This window comes from Arabidopsis thaliana, chromosome 2 (assembly GCF_000001735.4).
Source record: "Arabidopsis thaliana chromosome 2, partial sequence".
In the NCBI taxonomy this organism is placed as follows: domain Eukaryota; kingdom Viridiplantae; phylum Streptophyta; class Magnoliopsida; order Brassicales; family Brassicaceae; genus Arabidopsis; species Arabidopsis thaliana.
Window position 1 is genome coordinate 1,041,193 of NC_003071.7, and position 18,352 is coordinate 1,059,544.

General features: G+C 33.8%; 4 protein-coding genes, 1 long non-coding RNA gene and 1 other non-coding gene across 9 annotated transcripts; 3 read left to right on the top strand and 3 right to left on the bottom strand.

Annotated features, from left to right (window-relative positions):
- Positions 1-195: 195 nt before the first annotated feature.
- PAP9 (purple acid phosphatase 9) lies at positions 196-2,475 on the top strand. The gene is made up of 2 exons (NM_126396.2): positions 196-1,025; positions 1,112-2,475. The coding sequence occupies exons 1-2, from the start codon at positions 336-338 to the stop codon at positions 2,375-2,377; spliced, it is 1,956 nt and encodes a 651-aa protein (NP_178444.1). The 5' UTR covers positions 196-335; the 3' UTR covers positions 2,378-2,475.
- AT2G03460 (Galactose oxidase/kelch repeat superfamily protein) lies at positions 2,429-3,800 on the bottom strand. The gene is made up of 2 exons (NM_126397.4): positions 3,378-3,800; positions 2,429-3,285 (listed from the first exon to the last, which is right to left on the bottom strand). Exons 1-2 carry the CDS (start codon positions 3,400-3,402, stop codon positions 2,537-2,539), a joined length of 774 nt encoding a protein of 257 aa, NP_178445.2. The 5' UTR covers positions 3,403-3,800; the 3' UTR covers positions 2,429-2,536.
- AT2G04525 lies at positions 2,574-3,416 on the top strand. Its single transcript, NR_140013.1, has 2 exons — positions 2,574-2,784; positions 2,986-3,416. It is a non-coding gene; the product is annotated as an other RNA (long non-coding RNA).
- Positions 3,801-4,253: 453 nt separating the features above from the next.
- AT2G03470 (ELM2 domain-containing protein) lies at positions 4,254-6,552 on the bottom strand. 2 transcript variants are annotated; one of them, NM_126398.4, is made up of 3 exons: positions 6,390-6,552; positions 5,791-5,951; positions 4,254-5,706 (listed from the first exon to the last, which is right to left on the bottom strand). In NM_126398.4, exons 2-3 carry the CDS (start codon positions 5,936-5,938, stop codon positions 4,502-4,504), a joined length of 1,353 nt encoding a protein of 450 aa, NP_178446.1. In that variant the 5' UTR covers positions 5,939-5,951; positions 6,390-6,552; the 3' UTR covers positions 4,254-4,501. The 2 variants fall into 2 exon arrangements, with proteins under 2 accessions (NP_178446.1, NP_973409.1); NM_201680.2 differs by having other exon boundaries at positions 4,260-5,703; positions 6,390-6,492.
- Positions 6,553-9,513: 2,961 nt separating this feature from the next.
- QUL2 (QUASIMODO2 LIKE 2) lies at positions 9,514-13,421 on the top strand. Of its 3 annotated transcripts, none has more exons than NM_126399.3 (10): positions 9,514-9,787; positions 10,039-10,828; positions 10,922-11,057; positions 11,136-11,376; positions 11,497-11,722; positions 11,816-11,977; positions 12,122-12,382; positions 12,524-12,656; positions 12,749-12,972; positions 13,058-13,286. In NM_126399.3, exons 2-9 carry the CDS (start codon positions 10,317-10,319, stop codon positions 12,896-12,898), a joined length of 1,821 nt encoding a protein of 606 aa, NP_027543.2. In that variant the 5' UTR covers positions 9,514-9,787; positions 10,039-10,316; the 3' UTR covers positions 12,899-12,972; positions 13,058-13,286. The 3 variants fall into 3 exon arrangements, with proteins under 3 accessions (NP_027543.2, NP_001324362.1, NP_973410.1); NM_201681.2 differs by having other exon boundaries at positions 9,650-9,787; positions 11,816-11,901; positions 12,079-12,382; positions 13,058-13,421; NM_001335184.1 differs by having other exon boundaries at positions 9,555-9,787; positions 11,816-12,382; positions 12,749-13,421.
- Positions 13,422-13,525: 104 nt separating this feature from the next.
- On the bottom strand, positions 13,526-13,598 carry AT2G03490. Its single transcript has one exon. It is a non-coding gene; the product is annotated as a tRNA-Ala (tRNA).
- Positions 13,599-18,352: the final 4,754 nt, after the last annotated feature.

Consider the following 18,352-nt stretch of genomic DNA (forward strand, 5'->3'; position numbering starts at 1 on the left):
AGAGACAAAGCATTAACCATATCCTACATATATACCTTAACAAATTAATGACAACTCTGGTTTCCAAAACAATAAATTATGTATGATTTGACAATTAAACTGGTTGATAAAATGTAAATTTGGAATAAATAATTAGTTCCATAATATATGTTTTTTATATCTAAAATAGCATAGTCTTTTGAAGGTGAAAAGTCATAAATCAGGTTTGGTTTCAAACAATGACTTCATAATCACTCAAAAAACTCTTCTTAATTATCACCAAAACCCCAAAACCAACTAAAACTGAAAAAACAAACGTTGACTTTTTGACTAACCACCATCCTCCGCCGTAAATCATGATCGCCGCCGTTTACACTCTCTTCTTCTTCTTCCTCTTAATCTCCTCTGTTTATTCCAAAGCCACGATTTCAATCTCTCCCCAAACCTTAAACCGATCCGGCGACATAGTCGTGATCAAATGGTCCGGCGTCGAATCACCGTCCGATCTCGACTGGTTAGGAATCTACTCGCCACCGGACTCTCCTCACGATCACTTCATCGGCTACAAATTCCTCTCCGATTCACCCACGTGGCAATCCGGGTCGGGTTCGATTTCACTTCCCTTAACCAATCTCCGATCAAATTACACTTTCCGGATCTTTCATTGGACCCAATCCGAAATAAACCCGAAACACCAAGACCATGATCACAATCCTTTACCCGGAACTCGTCATCTCTTAACCGAATCAAACCAGTTAAATTTCCGGTTCGCTGTTAACCGACCGGAGCAGATTCATTTAAGTTACACAGATAACATCAACGAGATGAGAGTAGTGTTTGTAACCGGAGATGGAGAAGAACGAGAAGCTCGCTACGGTGAGGTTAAGGACAAGCTCGATAACATAGCGGTGGCGCGTGGAGTTAGGTACGAGATAGAACATATGTGTCACGCGCCGGCGAATTCTACAGTCGGATGGAGAGATCCAGGTTGGACATTCGATGCCGTGATGAAGAATCTAAAACAAGGGATTAGGTATTATTATCAGGTAAGTAGAATCAAAAAACCTTAAAGTTTGAATTTTTAGGGGTTTTGAGAATCAAAATGTTGACTTTTTTTTTTGTTATTGATTAGGTTGGGAGTGATTTAAAAGGATGGAGTGAGATTCATAGCTTTGTTTCTCGAAATGAGGGTTCAGAAGAAACATTAGCTTTCATGTTTGGTGATATGGGATGTTATACACCTTATACAACATTTATCCGTGGAGAAGAAGAAAGTTTATCAACTGTGAAATGGATTTTAAGAGACATTGAAGCTTTAGGTGATGATAAGCCTGTGATTGTATCACATATCGGAGATATAAGTTATGCACGAGGTTACTCGTGGATTTGGGATGAGTTCTTTACTCAGATTGAGCCTATTGCTTCTAAAGTGCCTTACCATGTATGTATTGGTAACCATGAGTATGATTGGCCTAACCAGCCTTGGAAACCAGATTGGGCTGCTTATGTTTATGGTAAAGATAGTGGTGGTGAATGTGGTGTACCGTATAGTGTTAAGTTCAACATGCCTGGTAATTCAACGGAAGCTACTGGTATGGTTAAGGGACCTCAAAGTCGGAACCTTTACTATTCTTATGATATGGGTTCTGTTCATTTCGTTTATATTTCGACAGAGACTGATTTTCTTAAAGGTGGGAAGCAGTATAGTTTTTTGAAGAGTGATTTGGAGTCTGTTAATAGGAGTAAGACACCGTTTGTTGTTGTCCAAGGGCATAGACCTATGTACACTACGAGTAGGAAGATCAGAGACGCTGCTATAAGAGAGAAGATGATCGAGCATTTGGAACCGTTGTTAGTGAAGAACAATGTGACGGTTGCTTTATGGGGACATGTACATAGATATGAAAGGTTTTGTGCGATTAGTAACAATACTTGTGGTGAACGTTGGCAAGGAAATCCAGTTCATCTTGTGATTGGTATGGCTGGAAAAGACTCACAACCGATGTGGGAACCGAGAGCTAATCACGAGGATGTCCCGATCTTTCCTCAGCCTGCTAACTCAATGTACCGTGGAGGCGAGTTTGGGTACATTCGTTTGGTTGCTAATAAGGAAAGACTTACTCTTTCTTATGTGGGAAACCATGACGGAGAAGTTCATGATGTTGTTGAGATTTTGGCTTCTGGGGAAGTTATTAGCGGTAGTGATGATGGTACTAAAGACTCAAACTTTGGATCAGAATCTGACTTTGCAGTCTTGTGGTACATTGAAGGAGCAAGTGTGATGGTTGTGGGAGTGATTTTTGGGTACTTTGTCGGTTTTCTTAGTCGTAAAAAGAAAGAATCTGGAGTTGGATCATCTAATCGTAGTTGGATCCAAGTGAAAAACGAGGAGACATGATTCAACTGATTTGTTTTTGTTTGTTTGTTTGTTTGTTTGCCACACAGATTTGTATATCAAATTATTAGAAGTGAAACAAGAGACAAGACTCATTCATCAGAAGTTACATTCACCAAAAGAACACACAAGTATTCCAAAAGAAAACACATTCAAGTTTCATCAAAGAGTAACATCAAGAACCTTCTCCAAAACAACATATCCTACAGGTTCGGTAAGCACATCACCAAACCACTCAACAATCCCCCAAATTTCACAACTTTTGCGCCTTTCAAGCGCAATCTCTGCACACCGAATCATCTTCTTATAGCCGCTATCAGGTCCACGAGAAGGCAACTCCTCCTCCCACAAAACCGTTAATTTTCCTCCATAATCAGCCAACTTAACATTGGCACCAGAACCGAACATAGGTAGTCCTACCAAACCCTTCAAATCTCTCCACATCATTGCGTTAGTGTCATACCATCTGAACACTCCATGAGTACAAGAGTACAAAACATTCTGTATCTCGCAAGAAGCTGAAAACTTATAATGATCCATTTGTTGGCCAACCATGTCCCATCTACCTTCCTTGGAATTGTAAGCAACCGCCTCTCTTTTTTGACCTACAGGCACCACATGGAACTCTCCGTCAATGCATGCGGTTCCGCATCCGTAAAAATCGCCTTCCGTCTTGCTGCAAGTAATGGTATCAGGATCCCAAAATTGTGTTTCAGTGTCAAACACCTCGAACGAATTCTTATAGGTGTAAGAATCACCATCCAAGCAACTTCCTGCTACGTATATCTTTCGATCAAGGACACTAGAAGAAACAGAACATAGCCCCTCACGCAAGCTTGGAGCCTCGCGCCACGTGTGAGACCGACAATCAAGAATGGAGACGCTTGAAGAGGACTCTAGGTAGCTGGATCCTGCAATGTTATAGATATTAGAACCAACAGCTACGAGACTAGAAGAGTGCAAAGGAGGAGAATGTAAATTTGAGACTCTAGCCAAAACATACCCGCTTGACTTCTTGATGGTGCCATTGGTTAGGGTTTGATCAGGTTTCCGACAGAGGGTGAACCAGGTAGTGTTCGTATGACGATCTTGGAACCGTGAACACACATAAAGACAACTCTCGGTGTTGCCTAAGAGTGACCGGACCTTGTATAGCTCTGGTGAAGCTAAGAGACATCTAAAGCTCTTGGAGACGAGATTTAGAGTCGGATAGTACAATCTTGAGACGCGTGCAAAGATGCTCACTAGCACATCATCGGGAAGAAGGCTAAGTTATCTATCTGAAAGTTCGTGGAATTTATTAAACCGCGTGCAAAGATCCTAAAGTTGTCCACAATTATAAGCGAAATATTAGAACTGGTTCATGTTTATAACTTCTCTATCTTCTGCTGCAAATTTCTTGGCTGGTTTAGTTTGGTGTCGTCATAACTTAAAGGAAAGAACAAAAAAGCAGAGACTTATTAATTGATAAAATTCTCAAGAGTGTCATTAATTTTCAGTGGAGCTGATACATGTATTTGAAAATACTTTCACAAGCTCCTTCATTTATCCTTGGACTTTGAAAGCTACTCTTTCACACCTTTTTTCTTTTGGTGAGGACTCTTTCACACATTTTGCCTATTCATGTAAAACATATCCATTAATTTGGTAAATTGCATCAACATGATTCACCTGTTTGCTCTTTTGTGTGGAAGTGAACCTGGTTCAAAGAGAGCTTCTCAATTGCTAATATATATTTTTGAACAATTTTGTTGTCACAATTCTTATTTTCTTTCATTTGTCATCTTCAAAATATGCAAAACATATCTAGAGAAGATTTTCACTGTTAAGACATTTGAAGCTGCAAACAAAAATTTGGATAACTTAGCATTTTTTTTTCTTTTCTTTTTATACCATAATAATGTACATTGAGATCTTGAGGACTAAAACAACTAGAGAAAAAAAGGTTCATGGATTTGAATAGCATTTTTTACAGAGTCAAATCAATCAGGAAGTCCTTTCTTCTTCAACCTTAACCAACACAAAACTCCTAAAGATGAAACTTTCAAACTTCTGCATCTTTATCTAATTCACTTAAGAAAAAAAAAATCTGCAGAATCCATGAAAGAGGAGAAGAAAACTTTTTATTTACTTCTCCTTCAAGTTATTATCATCTTTATCTCCCCAATCGTCTTGACCAAATATCTCCTCAATAATGTTTGAAGTTGGTAGTAGATCGTTGTTCTTGTTCCAACAATCTGATGTGAATCTCTGATCATCAAATGAATATGAATCTTCACCAGATCTGTGGCACTCTCTGTTTTTGATTGGGTTGTGACTGAAGATCAAGTTGGAGTCTTGTAACTCGAAGGACATACATGAGTCGTCTTCCACATTTACTTCTTCACCAAAACCGTCTCTTGAAGCCTTATCCGTATCTACACAATGAGCATCGTTACTTGATGAGTCGTCTTCCTCTTCTTCTTCTTCATCATCATCATTGCTGCTGGTTTCTTCTTCTTCCTCGTTATCTTCATATGAGGAGCGATTTCCATTGTTGTCTTCCTCATCTAAAGATTTGGTGCTGTTAAAAATGTTGTATTCAACTTGCCACTCGTCATCATCACTGTCAACATCTAGGGCTTTGAACCGATTCTGAATACCCCGTCTCCGCAAGATGAAGACATTGAAGTAGTAGCTAACCAACTCCTTCATGGTTCTTGAAGGAAACGTTCCCTTTAATTGCTTCCAGAAGTCACGACCCGCTGAGAAAGGATTGGAGTATACAACCTTGTGAAAGAGATCTTCTTCTTCCTCTGTCCATAAACTCGCAACTTCCTCCCCCATCTCACATAACCCTAGCTCCATAAACCTTTCATATCCAATAGTTTCAACCAAACTCTCTCTGGCTTCAATGATATGTCGCCGCACACATCTAATAGAGCCTTTATCTAGGCAAAGACATTCCTTTCTTCCTTGACCGGTTCCACAAAGGTCAGAGTCAGACATTGGTATCACACACTTTCTCATCAGCTTCCCTTCTAAGTCCTCCTTAGTTCGAGCCTCTGACTGATCAAGAATCTCTTCCTTGACAAACTCGGGAATATCCGCTTGATGATTAGACCCAACAAGAACTTGTTTCCTAGGAGGTTGATTCATCAAACAAGTATAAACATCTTCCACTGGCTTCCAGGTGAAATCTGAACCAGAAGATTGATGAGAAAGATCTGACTGAGTCGTCACTCCAGACTGAGAATCTTCCTGACACAAACCGGTTGTTTCAAAACCCTTGTCAACGTGATTTGCATCATTAGTCCACGTAGGATTCTCACAGAGACCAATCAGATCCTCTACTGCAACAAAGTCACGTCCAAAGTTAAAACTTAGCAGAACAAAGTATATGAATTTAAACATTTAAAAGGGTTTCGGGTTGTTACCTAAAACATTTGTCTTCTTCTCCATAGAAGCATGATGATATGGAATAGCTTCGTCAAATTGGTTATGGTTTTTGTAACTAAGCTGTCTTGCATGCTTAGCATTGCACTTTTGCATCTCTTCAGCATCATAAGGTCGCTTTAATCCCATTTATTTTAACAACCTGAATTGATTTAACAATCTAGGGTATTAGTGTAATTTTTTAATTTTTAGTCAAAAAGTCAAACTTTAAACAGATATTAAAAATAAAAAAAAAACCCCAAATTCGAAAACCTAACCCTAGATTTTTCAATCCACGGCTAAAAACATGAAATCAAGAGTCCAAATTCAAACAATCGATTAACTTTCAGCACGAGGAACAAAAGCCCTAAATAAATTTGCAGATCTGATGAACACATAAATATTAGGGTTAAGAAAATTGGGGAAAACTTGAAATTAAGGCATGGATGTTGAAAAGAATCGATACCCAGAAAAACGCCTAAACAGATCTGTCGATTTGTGATCTAAATCAAAAACTCGATTGAAAAAAAAAAAACTAGACTTGAAGATATCGAAACAGGTATCAATCGAAAGATAGAATTATAAGAAACAAGAAACTTACAATTGATTTGAAGATTGATCCCTAAGAAGAAGAGGATCTGAGCAAGTTTGTTTGAAAAAACAAATTGGGAATTTTTGAAGGCGGCTAGGGTTACGGGTTCGTGAACAAGGGAGAGAGGTATAAACTTATTAAAAATCCTCTCAATAGAAAGTTACAAAAATAGCCTCAACTTTTAAACTAGCACGTGTAATCAACTTGCATTGGCAATATCTAGACATAATTATTGGTTCAAGTTAACCGGTTTATAAACCGAATTGAGAAAATAATCTTGAACCTTAAACCACCTAAAATAATCTTGACAATTATGGAAATCAAACATAATGTTAAATCTATTGTGTAAAAAGAGAGTTATGCCTTGTAAAAAAGGAAAACTTATTTGATGACATATCAATTTAAAAAAAGAAAAAATTAGAAAAAAATAAAAAAATAAAAAACAAGTAAAGATTTTCAAAAAGTATATTTTCATACAGTAACTAAAGTTAGATCTTTTGACTTATTTCCACTTAATGAAAGTAGATACATCTAATATTTTGTTATATGATTAGAAAGATTTCTATTACTTTTATTTGATGGTCGTTGCTTAAGTTGTTAAGCTCGAGCTCTAAGTAACATACTAACATGATATGGATTGCATTTCTTGGCAATATCTTTGTTTTTCTTGCCGTATCAAAGCAATGGTGACAGTAGTGATTTGTGGACAACCCTGCAGTGAGAAATCAACGGTTCAATGATCTTAACTTAAAAGAACTAGAAGAGTACCCACGCTACGCGTGGGTTTATTTTGAAAATAGTTTAAAAATAATTATATTTTAACTATTTTTATTGGTAATTTATGTTCATATTTGTGTATGTTATTATATAGTTAATAAAATTATATTTATTTTCTATAATTTTTTTTTTTAGTTAGATTTACCTTTGATCAAAAATCAATTATACTTTTTTCATGTATAAATCTTCTTATCTATATATCCAAGATTCTATTCTTTTTTAACTATCATAAAATATTACAACAACAATATATAATACAATGTTATGCAATTATATTACTTATGTGGTTTGAAACTTATCTAACTTGATTATAAGCAAACTATTCTTTGTTCCATGTATTTTCCTAATCTAGTACTCTAGTCACATCATGATAAGCTCATGACTAAATATTGAATTGTAATAATTTGAATAACAAATGTATAACTATCTACTCATTTATTTCAAAAGTTCTATCTACTCATTTATTTCAAAAGTTTTATACCAAAAGAGAAAACAAAAAGCAAAAAATTAAAGAGTCATTTAAGTCAACACTTTTAGGTATCTCTCTTTGCATTTACATATACCCATATTGGAGAAAGTGTCTTGTATTGAATGTTTTGGTATATCTAAGATCCCAAAAAAACTTACTTGAAAAATGTGTATGTCATTATTAATATTACCAATTTATCATAAGGTACAAAAAAATCATATATCATGTAGACCAAAAAATGTAATAATAAGAGAAGATTAAGTTAAAATACTAAACTAAAAAAGGTTAAATAGCAAACAGCTAAGTTACAAATATCAGATAATGACTATAAAAAATAGCAAAATAGAAAAAGTAGAATAAAAGTAGTGTTTGATACATTAACATGATTTGTATTTTTTTCTTTTATTTTGAAAATAGTTAATTAAGAGTGGGATTGATGGATGGTTTAATGCAATATGAGAACTTTAATTTTTCGTCACTAACTTTTGTTAATTGTTAAATGATATTAATTTAGAATGACATGTGGCACTCTCCAGTGTGATGATGTGTCATTCATATGGAGAGAGTTGACCAACTTTCATATATATGATTTGTGTCCAAGCAAGATGTTTATCATGATCATTAAAAACGGTTAATATGATTTTCCACAAACGGTCTATCACATTTTAATGATCCATATAAGCAGGAGTGATCCGTCTTATTGTGATAATTCCTAAGAAGTTGTATTTTAATCATGCCTTCATTTCATGGAAGTCTACTAGAAAAAAGCGAAGCTTCGTAATTACATATTTGGAGATTCAATGAGAAGATTTGTGAGAACTTGAGTGGGAAAAACTAATAGAATTTCTTCTCTTTATGAGCTATACCCATCTTCATAGAATCCTATATTATGATCACAAACTCTTGCAAAATATCTAATCAAAACGGATTATTCCAAAACTCGAGACATCATCCATGAGACGTTGTGCAAATGGATTTAGATTACTCGAATGGAGAGATTGAAGGTAGTAAACGCTTATATTTGATCATGCATGTTGTTCTAATGATCTTATCTCATCAAGACATCAACCCAAGTTCGATCGTTGTCCTGAGATTTTGATATCTTTGTTGGTTTTTTAAAAATATTATTTACGACTAAAATATCAGTGTTGTGTTTAGATTTGTTTTCTTTCAAAGTTGTTAATGCGACATAATAAGAAAACGATTGCTTTGACGTTTTGTTGCCTGATTTCTTTCTTTTTTTTCCTCTTCTTCCATAAATCGTAACAAGGACAATTTATTTCTTTTAAAAATAGGACTCTTTTCTAAGTACATATAATAATAATAGGACCATGTACATAGGTGATATTTTTAGAGTATCACAAGTCCTAAAATTATTTTTATATTAATAAAGCAATTATAATATGTTTGATCAGTATCAGTCCACTGATATTTATGATACCAGTATCATCTGACGTGGCTTCTTCTGATTGGTCACATTTGACAAAAACAAAAAAAATTATATATATTTATTAAACAAACATTATAAATAATACTAAAAAAATTCTTAATGATACTTTGTGAGTATCACCTATGAACATGCTCTTATAATTGAGTTACATAATTCTATGTAGTACTCAAAATTTTATAAATATACTTAACCTAACACGTATAAAATAAATTATTTAACCCATAAACATGAAAATTAGGTTTTCTTTTATAGTAGTGGATTGTTATTGCTCACCACCAACAACATAATCATACAAATTAATAATAATAATTAACAAAAACCTTTTTGATATAGAGAATTTTAGAAAAATAATAAAATAAAGAGACCAAGAGACAAAGAGACCAATTTAATAAATGCACAAAAAGCAAAAGTGCACCACGAATTTTGCAATTATTCTCCTCATGACTGTTTTTTTGCTGGAACCAAAACTAAACAATTCTTTGTTTTAAAAAGTTTACTTACACATACTTTCTTAATTAGATCTAAGTTTAGGATTATAATCTTCATCATCATTATTTGTTATTATTAATCTCCATATTCAGAAAATTCGATTAATAAAAAAAGAAGCTTACAAGAGAGTGCCCATATAATTGGAATATCTCTCTCTCTATCTTTCTTCTGAATCTCTCAAAAATTTCGCCATTGTTGTTGCTCTGAAATCTGTTAACTTTGGTACGCATCTCAAAAACCCTAATTTGATTATCGTCATTTTGTCTGCATTTAATTTATTTGATCTGATCTTCTTCGCCATTCTCGAGATCTCAATCATGGGTTTATCCATCAGAATTATTATCAAGCTTTTCTTTTTCTTGAATTTTCGCCGACAAAAAAGCAAAATTCGCTTAATGTATAGATTCACTAGAAATGGTAATGTTTCTTTTTTGGGAAAATTTCGATTTTTGATCTGTGAGATTTGATTGCAGGTGATTTGATTGCATTTGCCTTTGAGAGTTTTAATCTTCAATTTTTGGCTACATCGAGATTTGGTTCTGAATTTTGGCATCTCTATTAGTAGTGAGGCCATTTCCTGATTTGGATCATAAAGAGTGGAGAAAAATCTTGCCTTTGTCTCCTTAGGATTGTGGCTTGATCAGGTAATGAGACTATGTGCTTCAAAATTGAGACTTGTTTGGTGAAAGAAGCGGATGAAAAAGTTTCTGTGTACAGCGAGAGGAATTAGTGGTTTCTGCTTACGAATGATATGAGAGGTTCTTGGTACAAGAGTGTTTCCTCTGTTTTTGGTCTCAGACCACGGATCAGAGGGTTGTTATTCTTCATTGTTGGTGTTGTGGCTCTAGTTACTATTTTAGCACCATTGACATCTAATTCGTATGATTCTTCGTCAAGTTCGACACTTGTGCCGAACATTTATAGTAACTATAGGAGGATAAAGGAGCAAGCTGCTGTTGATTATCTTGATCTGAGGTCTCTTTCTTTAGGGGCTAGTTTAAAAGAGTTTCCTTTTTGTGGTAAAGAAAGAGAAAGTTATGTGCCTTGTTATAACATAACTGGGAATTTGCTTGCTGGGCTTCAAGAGGGTGAGGAGTTAGATCGACATTGCGAGTTTGAAAGAGAGAAGGAAAGATGTGTAGTTCGTCCTCCGAGAGATTATAAAATACCACTTAGGTGGCCACTTGGTAGAGATATCATATGGAGTGGGAACGTGAAGATTACCAAAGACCAGTTTCTTTCTTCAGGAACTGTGACAACGAGGTCTTTTGACATACATTTTCTTCAAATTCAGTTTTCCCCATGTATATGGTTTCTGTTCTGTGATGTCTTATTTTTCATTGTCATCATTATTAGGTTAATGTTGCTTGAAGAGAATCAAATAACCTTTCACTCGGAGGACGGCCTGGTCTTTGATGGGGTCAAAGACTATGCTCGTCAAATTGCTGAGATGATAGGTTTAGGAAGTGATACTGAATTTGCTCAAGCGGGTGTAAGTATTCTTAATCTTATTATCTTACACATCAAAATTTTCAGTTCCAGCTTCTGAGATTTCTTCTGATGCTTGCAGGTACGGACTGTGTTAGACATTGGTTGCGGATTTGGTAGCTTTGGTGCTCATTTAGTGTCTTTGAAGCTGATGCCTATATGTATTGCTGAGTATGAGGCAACTGGGAGCCAAGTTCAGTTAGCTCTAGAGAGAGGCCTTCCTGCAATGATTGGCAATTTCTTTTCAAAACAGCTTCCTTATCCAGCACTGTCTTTTGATATGGTCCATTGTGCTCAATGTGGCACTACTTGGGATATCAAAGGTAATCACATCAACAGGTCTTGCAAGCGTGTCTAGTTGTTTTTGAACTTTTAAAGTTGAGATCTCCTAATATGTTTAACTTTGTTCTGATATGTTGACGTTCTGTTTGTCCCTTAAGCAGATGCAATGCTACTTTTGGAAGTGGATCGTGTTCTGAAACCCGGGGGATACTTTGTTTTAACTTCTCCCACAAACAAAGCACAGGGAAACTTACCAGATACCAAGAAAACGAGCATCTCAACACGGGTGAATGAGTTATCTAAGAAAATCTGTTGGAGTCTAACAGCTCAGCAGGATGAGACGTTTCTTTGGCAGAAAACTTCTGATTCAAGTTGCTATTCTTCTCGGTAAGTGTGATCCTGAGGCATATTCTTGGCATTTAAAGCGTAAGCTTGGCTTTCCTGTATTGATGCTTTTTCTTTCTTTTCTGGTTGGTCTAGTTCGCAAGCTTCTATACCTCTTTGCAAAGATGGAGATAGCGTTCCGTATTACCACCCATTGGTTCCATGTATAAGCGGAACCACGAGTAAACGCTGGATTTCTATACAGAACAGGTCTGCTGTTGCAGGAACAACCTCTGCCGGGCTTGAAATTCATGGAAAGTATTTCTTTGGATAACCACTTCGTTGTTTCTTTCTCATTGTTTAAATTTTACTTGATACTTTCAGAATTTAATATGTTGTTTTGGATATACTGAATACAGGTTTAAAACCGGAAGAATTCTTCGAGGATACACAAATATGGAGATCAGCTCTGAAAAACTATTGGTCCTTGCTTACACCTCTAATTTTCTCTGACCATCCGAAGAGACCCGGTGATGAGGATCCTCTCCCGCCTTTCAACATGATACGCAATGTGATGGACATGCATGCTCGTTTTGGGAATTTAAATGCCGCTTTACTCGACGAAGGAAAATCTGCTTGGGTAATGAACGTCGTCCCAGTCAATGCACGTAATACTCTTCCTATCATACTTGATCGTGGTTTCGCCGGTGTTCTACATGACTGGTGAGTGTATGTTTTTCCTTCTGTCACCTATAATAATGGTTAAAGAAGATCTTTTTAGATATTAAGCAACATTTGCAGCAAACTGAAGAATTATATCGATTTTTTTTTATTGATTCTTAAATGTTTTTGTCAACTGCGTAGGTGTGAACCATTCCCGACATATCCTCGAACATATGACATGCTTCATGCCAATGAACTTCTCACACATCTTAGCTCAGAACGATGCAGCCTAATGGACTTGTTCTTGGAGATGGACCGGATTCTTCGCCCTGAGGTTCATATATATAAACACCACTCTCTTTTTTTCCCCATAAGATCCCAAAAAATCAACTAACCAAAGTGATCTTTGTGTGATTGATTCAATAGGGATGGGTTGTTCTAAGCGACAAAGTGGGAGTAATCGAGATGGCTCGAGCACTTGCAGCTCGAGTGCGTTGGGAAGCAAGAGTCATTGATCTTCAAGATGGTAGTGACCAAAGACTTCTCGTCTGTCAAAAACCATTCATCAAAAAATAACTCAAAAGCAACATCAAAATATTATATGCTTCTTTCACCATAAACAACACTCACTACACACAGTCTTTTCACTGGTAAGTTCTCTCTTACTCTCACAGTCAAAATGTCAAATCCTGAGCTTGTAAGTAATCAAAATCTTATTTGTTTTTATTAAAACAGATCCAAATTATGTCTCCTGCAAATTCTGGAGATAAAATCAATATTTTTGTTGTTGCTCGGATGGCTTTTTAAAACTTGTGAAGGGGCTATGTAGTAAGTGGAAGCTGTAGAGCTATGAGTAGAAGAAAGAGTTTAGATTCAATATTCTTTCATTTTTCTTTTTGTCTATCTTTCTTTAATTTTTGATATTGAACAAAATTGTAGCTATATATATATTTTTCATTCATCCAATTTTTGTTTGCTCTTTAATTTTGTAAACGAGATTGTTTCTTTTTATTTTATTTTCCACTATGCATTTTTTTGAAGTTTTGAGATGTTTAGTACAATTGAGTTATATACATGAAATATCATGATGTTTGTCTTGATTCTTAAGTATCTGTATTTTATCTATGCGAGAGCAATATATTATTGCTATTTGCTACATTATGATTGATGTCAAAATCTAAAATAAAAAGAAGTACATAAAAATGGAGATGCGGGGGATCGAACCCCGTGCCTCTCGCATGCAAAGCGAGCGCTCTACCATTTGAGCTACATCCCCAATTGATTATAATCATCCATTGTTTATAATTGAACTATAATCTTGGTTTACGTTTTTGTTTTGTTTTTATGTCATTAAAGCCTATACATTTTATGTTGATGCTGGACTAACCAAATGTGCCAATTCATGCTGGGAATATTGTGTTCCCTTTAGGGTAATTCCAATTGTTGAATGCCAGAAATCTTATGTCGGTTCACAAGTATTCATATAATTAATCTAGTAGGCAAAACAAGTTTTTTTAGATTTTTGGAAACACAGATGAATATATAATTAAAACACAGGTAGCTGAATTTGAGGCAAACTAGGTTCCATGTAGAACCAACTTATAATTCATATCGATATAATATCGTACAAATTAAAATCAGAAAAACAAAAACAAAAAAAAACTTAATCCCTTTAAGACTAAAATTTTCTGAATCTATGTATAGTTATTCTAAAACCTATATACAAAAATCAAAATAGATATACAATTAATCTATATTATATACAGGCAGCCACGAATATACACGTATATTTGTGTTGGTTTGTTCGCTCATGTGTTCTGTAAAAATTATCATGCCAGAATATGCAGATAATATAATAGGATAAGTGCAATAAAGAACTTTGCCTGAAAGTTAAAGCTAATAAAAATATATTTTATATTATAAAAAGAATGTTCTTAAAAAATAGAAGGTACCTAATTCCCTCTACATATTAACCAGTCATTGTGGTATTATTCCCTTTGTGTATATAATTAGTCTTGAATCCATCATTTATTTCCTTTAAATAAACCCTTTTTTTAGTAAAAAAAAACTAATAACGTTTACCCTCCAAAATTAGAATCCGAAAATTAACTTATTATCTATTTTGACCCAAAAAAAAAGGGAAATAACAACATGAGGAAAACAAATTTTGGAAGGAAAAATAAATAATTGGTTGGTCGCATTTGTTCAAACCAATTAAAATCTTCATGTGCAAGACTCCAACCCTTAACTTTTCTAAAGATTCTTATTTAGAATCCAACTTTAGTTACCACTTTTTCTTTTCTTTTCTTTTATTTCGGGAATGTATTACATTTTGGTTAATAAATTTGGTCGAAAAGTAAAGAGTTAGTTCTTTTTTAGCATCCCATGCAAAGCACGCACAAAAGAGGATTCTCTCGTGACACGTTTCGACTAGCTTCTTAACTTTGATTTCTGTCTGAATATCCCCTTTGTCTGTATTAAATACGGACTCTCGAATATTTCTCCACTTTCTTTTTTTCTTATATTCTTCCTCTTCTTTACATGTTATTCTTGGAGATATTATATATTTTGTATAACAAGTGTCTTGAAATCGGGATGTCAGATTGGCAACCCGCAATCCGATTATTAGCCTAGTCCTGTTATACCTAAAAACCCAAAATGTTTACCAAGGTTATACACTAAAATATTCGACAAAAACTTAAAATGTGAAGCCAGTTTTTCTCAATAATGCTTATACACTAGTAAATCTATAGTGCATGGTTTTAGAAATTAGGTACGTTTTTAAAACAAGAGATTTAATAATAGAGAAATACAAGAATATACCTAAGTCACTTAAAACTTATGTCAATACTATGCATTTTTTAAAAGCCTTTTTTTTTTCTTTGTCGGCTCGCAAAAGAATTCAATTTTCTACTTTTCTGGCGTCTAAAAGAGGATAAAGATACGAGTAGTCCAAGTTACGTTCCGTTCATCGTTTATATTATTTTCATGGTTTAGAATCACAATTTGTTTGATTATTGATGTGGTCTAATATATTCAGTCACATTGTTTTGCGGTCGGTTCTGAATTGGATCTAGGTTTGGTCTGGTTCGGTCCTATAGTTTTTTAATGATCAGTTTTATAAGAAATCATTGGCATAGTTTCTCCCATATAGACCATATTTGACCTAATATATAGTAATATTTGTTTCGGATTAGAAATCCTGTTTATATCCCCTATAATACTAATCTGACTTTAACTGAACCAGGTCGGTTCAGTCTGCAAAGTTTTTGACACTACAACATCTCTATTTGTTATTGAGATCACCATTGATTTTGTAAGAAAGGAGATATATAATTCCACTCTTATTTCGAATCATAGTTTAGAGGTCGTGATGACAAGGATGTTCAAATAATTGTTATTTCTGAATTTATAGAAAGTAACTAAAAATTTCAAATTTTTGGTTAATTAACAAGAGTTAAAGAGAATAAGGTACAATGATATTTGTACTTAAGAAAATATTAGCATATAGAATAATACACCATCACTTGAATTGAAAGAACTTTGAGGAAAATATGAAATATATATGAATTGGATATCCAAAATTTTAGGATATGCATGTCGGAGGGTCTGTCCGAAAATTTGATGTGTGGCATTAGATGCCAATTGGTTGCTTGAAACTATATATTATAAAAAAAATTATAAAAGAAAAGACAAGAGTAACAAACTTTTAAAATGCGATATCATACAAAATAAGTGAGTTCATTACTTATACAGTGATGAAAAACTGATTTTATTTGATAAGATTTTAAAATTAACTTGATCTTTTTCATCATAATTTTCTCAGAATTAATATACACATGTAACACAGAGTTACAGATATTGACCTCACTGGAACAACTAATAGTAGAATATTAGAAATAAGAAACATTTTTTGTAGGATCACTCTTACTGGAGTATAATTTATTGATTGAATGCGATGTTCCGATTAATTTTAGAAATTTAATTGGTCAATGGTATAATTGATAGTAATTAGAATATATATATTTATTTCAGCTTTTTTATCTATACGTCTAGACTATAATATCGTTGCAAGCAGGTTCTAACGTCATGTGTAGATCCTTTAAGCAGTTCTTGTAGCATCACTTGCATTTTCACGATCACGTAGCCTTATTGCTTAGTTCAATTTTTATTTTCTTTGACTGTGCCTTTAGAAAGGTCTGAGGGTGATCCTACAAAAAACTAGATAACTCGATATATAAGACCACATGTCAGAAACTTGGAAGGGTTTAGTGATTAGACGACTAAAACATCATAAGCTATCCAATTAGGAAAATTAAGTACTAATAAGAGGACGAGATTCTCACATCTCAAATACACTTTACATATGTAAAGCTTATTTTTGCTTCATTAGTTTTTAGAGATTAATGTTCTAGAAATGTTATTATATGAAAGCATAGAGCAACTAAACAATTACAACTTCTAAATGCTCTCTTATTTGCCTTGAATATAAATTTGATTGGGTAGAAAAAATCTTGTATCATCAAATCAAATTGATATATCCGCCCCGAATTTGTTTTAATATGCATATATCTAATAATTAATTTGTATTACATATGTGCATCAAATATTAAACAGAAGCATTTTAGAGAATTAATTTTATCAGGTCCACAATTAGTTCATCGGTTTTCAATGAAACCTAGATACGAAAAGAAATTTTGATAAGACTTTGAATTGCAAAAACTCTTTAAAAAAGTTTAAAATATTTCTAAGTAAGAAGAATCTTCTACCTTCCTGGCCACTTCACTAAAGTCCGGTGGGAAGATTCTGCGACTCTCAAACTTCTGTCAATATTATTTACTTAAGTGAATATCTGTCCTAGTTTATGGTAATAAATTAAATCAGATATTCCCTTTCTTTCTCTTTTTTGCATCCACTAAAATTTAGAATAATTATTCAACTTTTTTAAGAAATTCAATTTACAAAAAAATATTGATCAATCGTTATCTCTGTCTCTCTCTCTCGCCGTCGTGCAACTATAAATATAAAAATCTTGTGGCCTAATATGTGCTTCTTTGATTTATATTGAATCTCAATTCCTTTTGAAAATTTAAAATAATTAACTATATAAATTAAGAAGGTGGTAGAAGAATATTTGTTTTTCTGGCAACGACTATAAATTTCCCAAAATGTACTAAAACGTTCACAATTTATTCCTTTCACATAATTGCGTTGGTGATTCCATAATTTTATTTTAACTTTGTCGAATATATAAGATAATTAAGAACCAAATACCTGAAATGTTAGCTTAGATCTATTTTTCAGTCAACATGAGCTAAGATTTATAGGAGAATTAGGAAACATATTTTATCTTAAGAATTATGAGACTGAATTTACGAAAGTATAAGCTATGTGAAGTGGTGAACCAACAAAAGCAGAATCTGAGATTAAAAACAATATATCGCTTTATTAGAAATAATTTAAAAGTTTGTATTCTTACCCATTTGTTCTTTATAACAAGTTTCCATATATTCCCTTTTGCTCTGCTGCTTTATATCTTCCTCTTTTCTCCTTTAGCCTCTCTTTTCTCTTTCTTTCATATGGAATTATACATAGATTAATTTTCTGAAGAAGTGATTAAAAACTAAGCATTATAAGAGAAGATAAAAAAACAAATCAAATGGTTACTAATTTAATGATTTTACTAATATTTACCAAGCCATAGTTTTTTATATATTAACTATTTTGTTTAAGATTCATGAAGCCATATATGGTAGCATCAAAAGCCTTGATTATAAGCTTTTTGAGAAATGAGAGTCACACATGATACACCTTTAGTAATATTGACTCATTAGAAAATAAAAATAATTTATCTTTGTTATATTTTCTCAAATTTTGCTCAAACACAAGCAGCACTTGATGTAAAACAGTTTTTTTCCGAATAATTTTACATAATATTAAAAAAAATAAAAAAATATTGACTCATTAGAGAAGAGGAACGACTTCTAACAGTAAGAAGCCTCTCACTCTCTCTCTCTAAAAAATACACCT

What these genes read in the sequence shown, in the direction of transcription:
- QUL2 (NM_126399.3), top strand. Translation starts at nt 10,317, where the DNA reads ATGAGAGGTTCTTGGTACAAGAGTGTTTCCTCTGTTTTTGGTCTCAGA. An exon ending in CACTACTTGGGATATCAAAG is followed by an intron (nt 11,377 to 11,496) that starts GTAATCACATCA and finishes TCCCTTAAGCAG; the next exon opens with ATGCAATGCTACTTTTGGAA. An exon ending in GGGCTTGAAATTCATGGAAA is followed by an intron (nt 11,978 to 12,121) that starts GTATTTCTTTGG and finishes ACAAATATGGAG; the next exon opens with ATCAGCTCTGAAAAACTATT.
- AT2G03470 (NM_126398.4), bottom strand. Translation starts at nt 5,938, where the DNA reads ATGGGATTAAAGCGACCTTATGATGCTGAAGAGATGCAAAAGTGCAAT. An exon ending in GAAGAAGACAAATGTTTTAG is followed by an intron (nt 5,707 to 5,790) that starts GTAACAACCCGA and finishes ACTTTGTTGCAG; the next exon opens with TAGAGGATCTGATTGGTCTC.
- PAP9 (NM_126396.2), top strand. Translation starts at nt 336, where the DNA reads ATGATCGCCGCCGTTTACACTCTCTTCTTCTTCTTCCTCTTAATCTCC. An exon ending in GGATTAGGTATTATTATCAG is followed by an intron (nt 1,026 to 1,111) that starts GTAAGTAGAATC and finishes GTTATTGATTAG; the next exon opens with GTTGGGAGTGATTTAAAAGG.
- AT2G03460 (NM_126397.4), bottom strand. Translation starts at nt 3,402, where the DNA reads ATGGCACCATCAAGAAGTCAAGCGG. An exon ending in ACCATCAAGAAGTCAAGCGG is followed by an intron (nt 3,286 to 3,377) that starts GTATGTTTTGGC and finishes ATAACATTGCAG; the next exon opens with GATCCAGCTACCTAGAGTCC.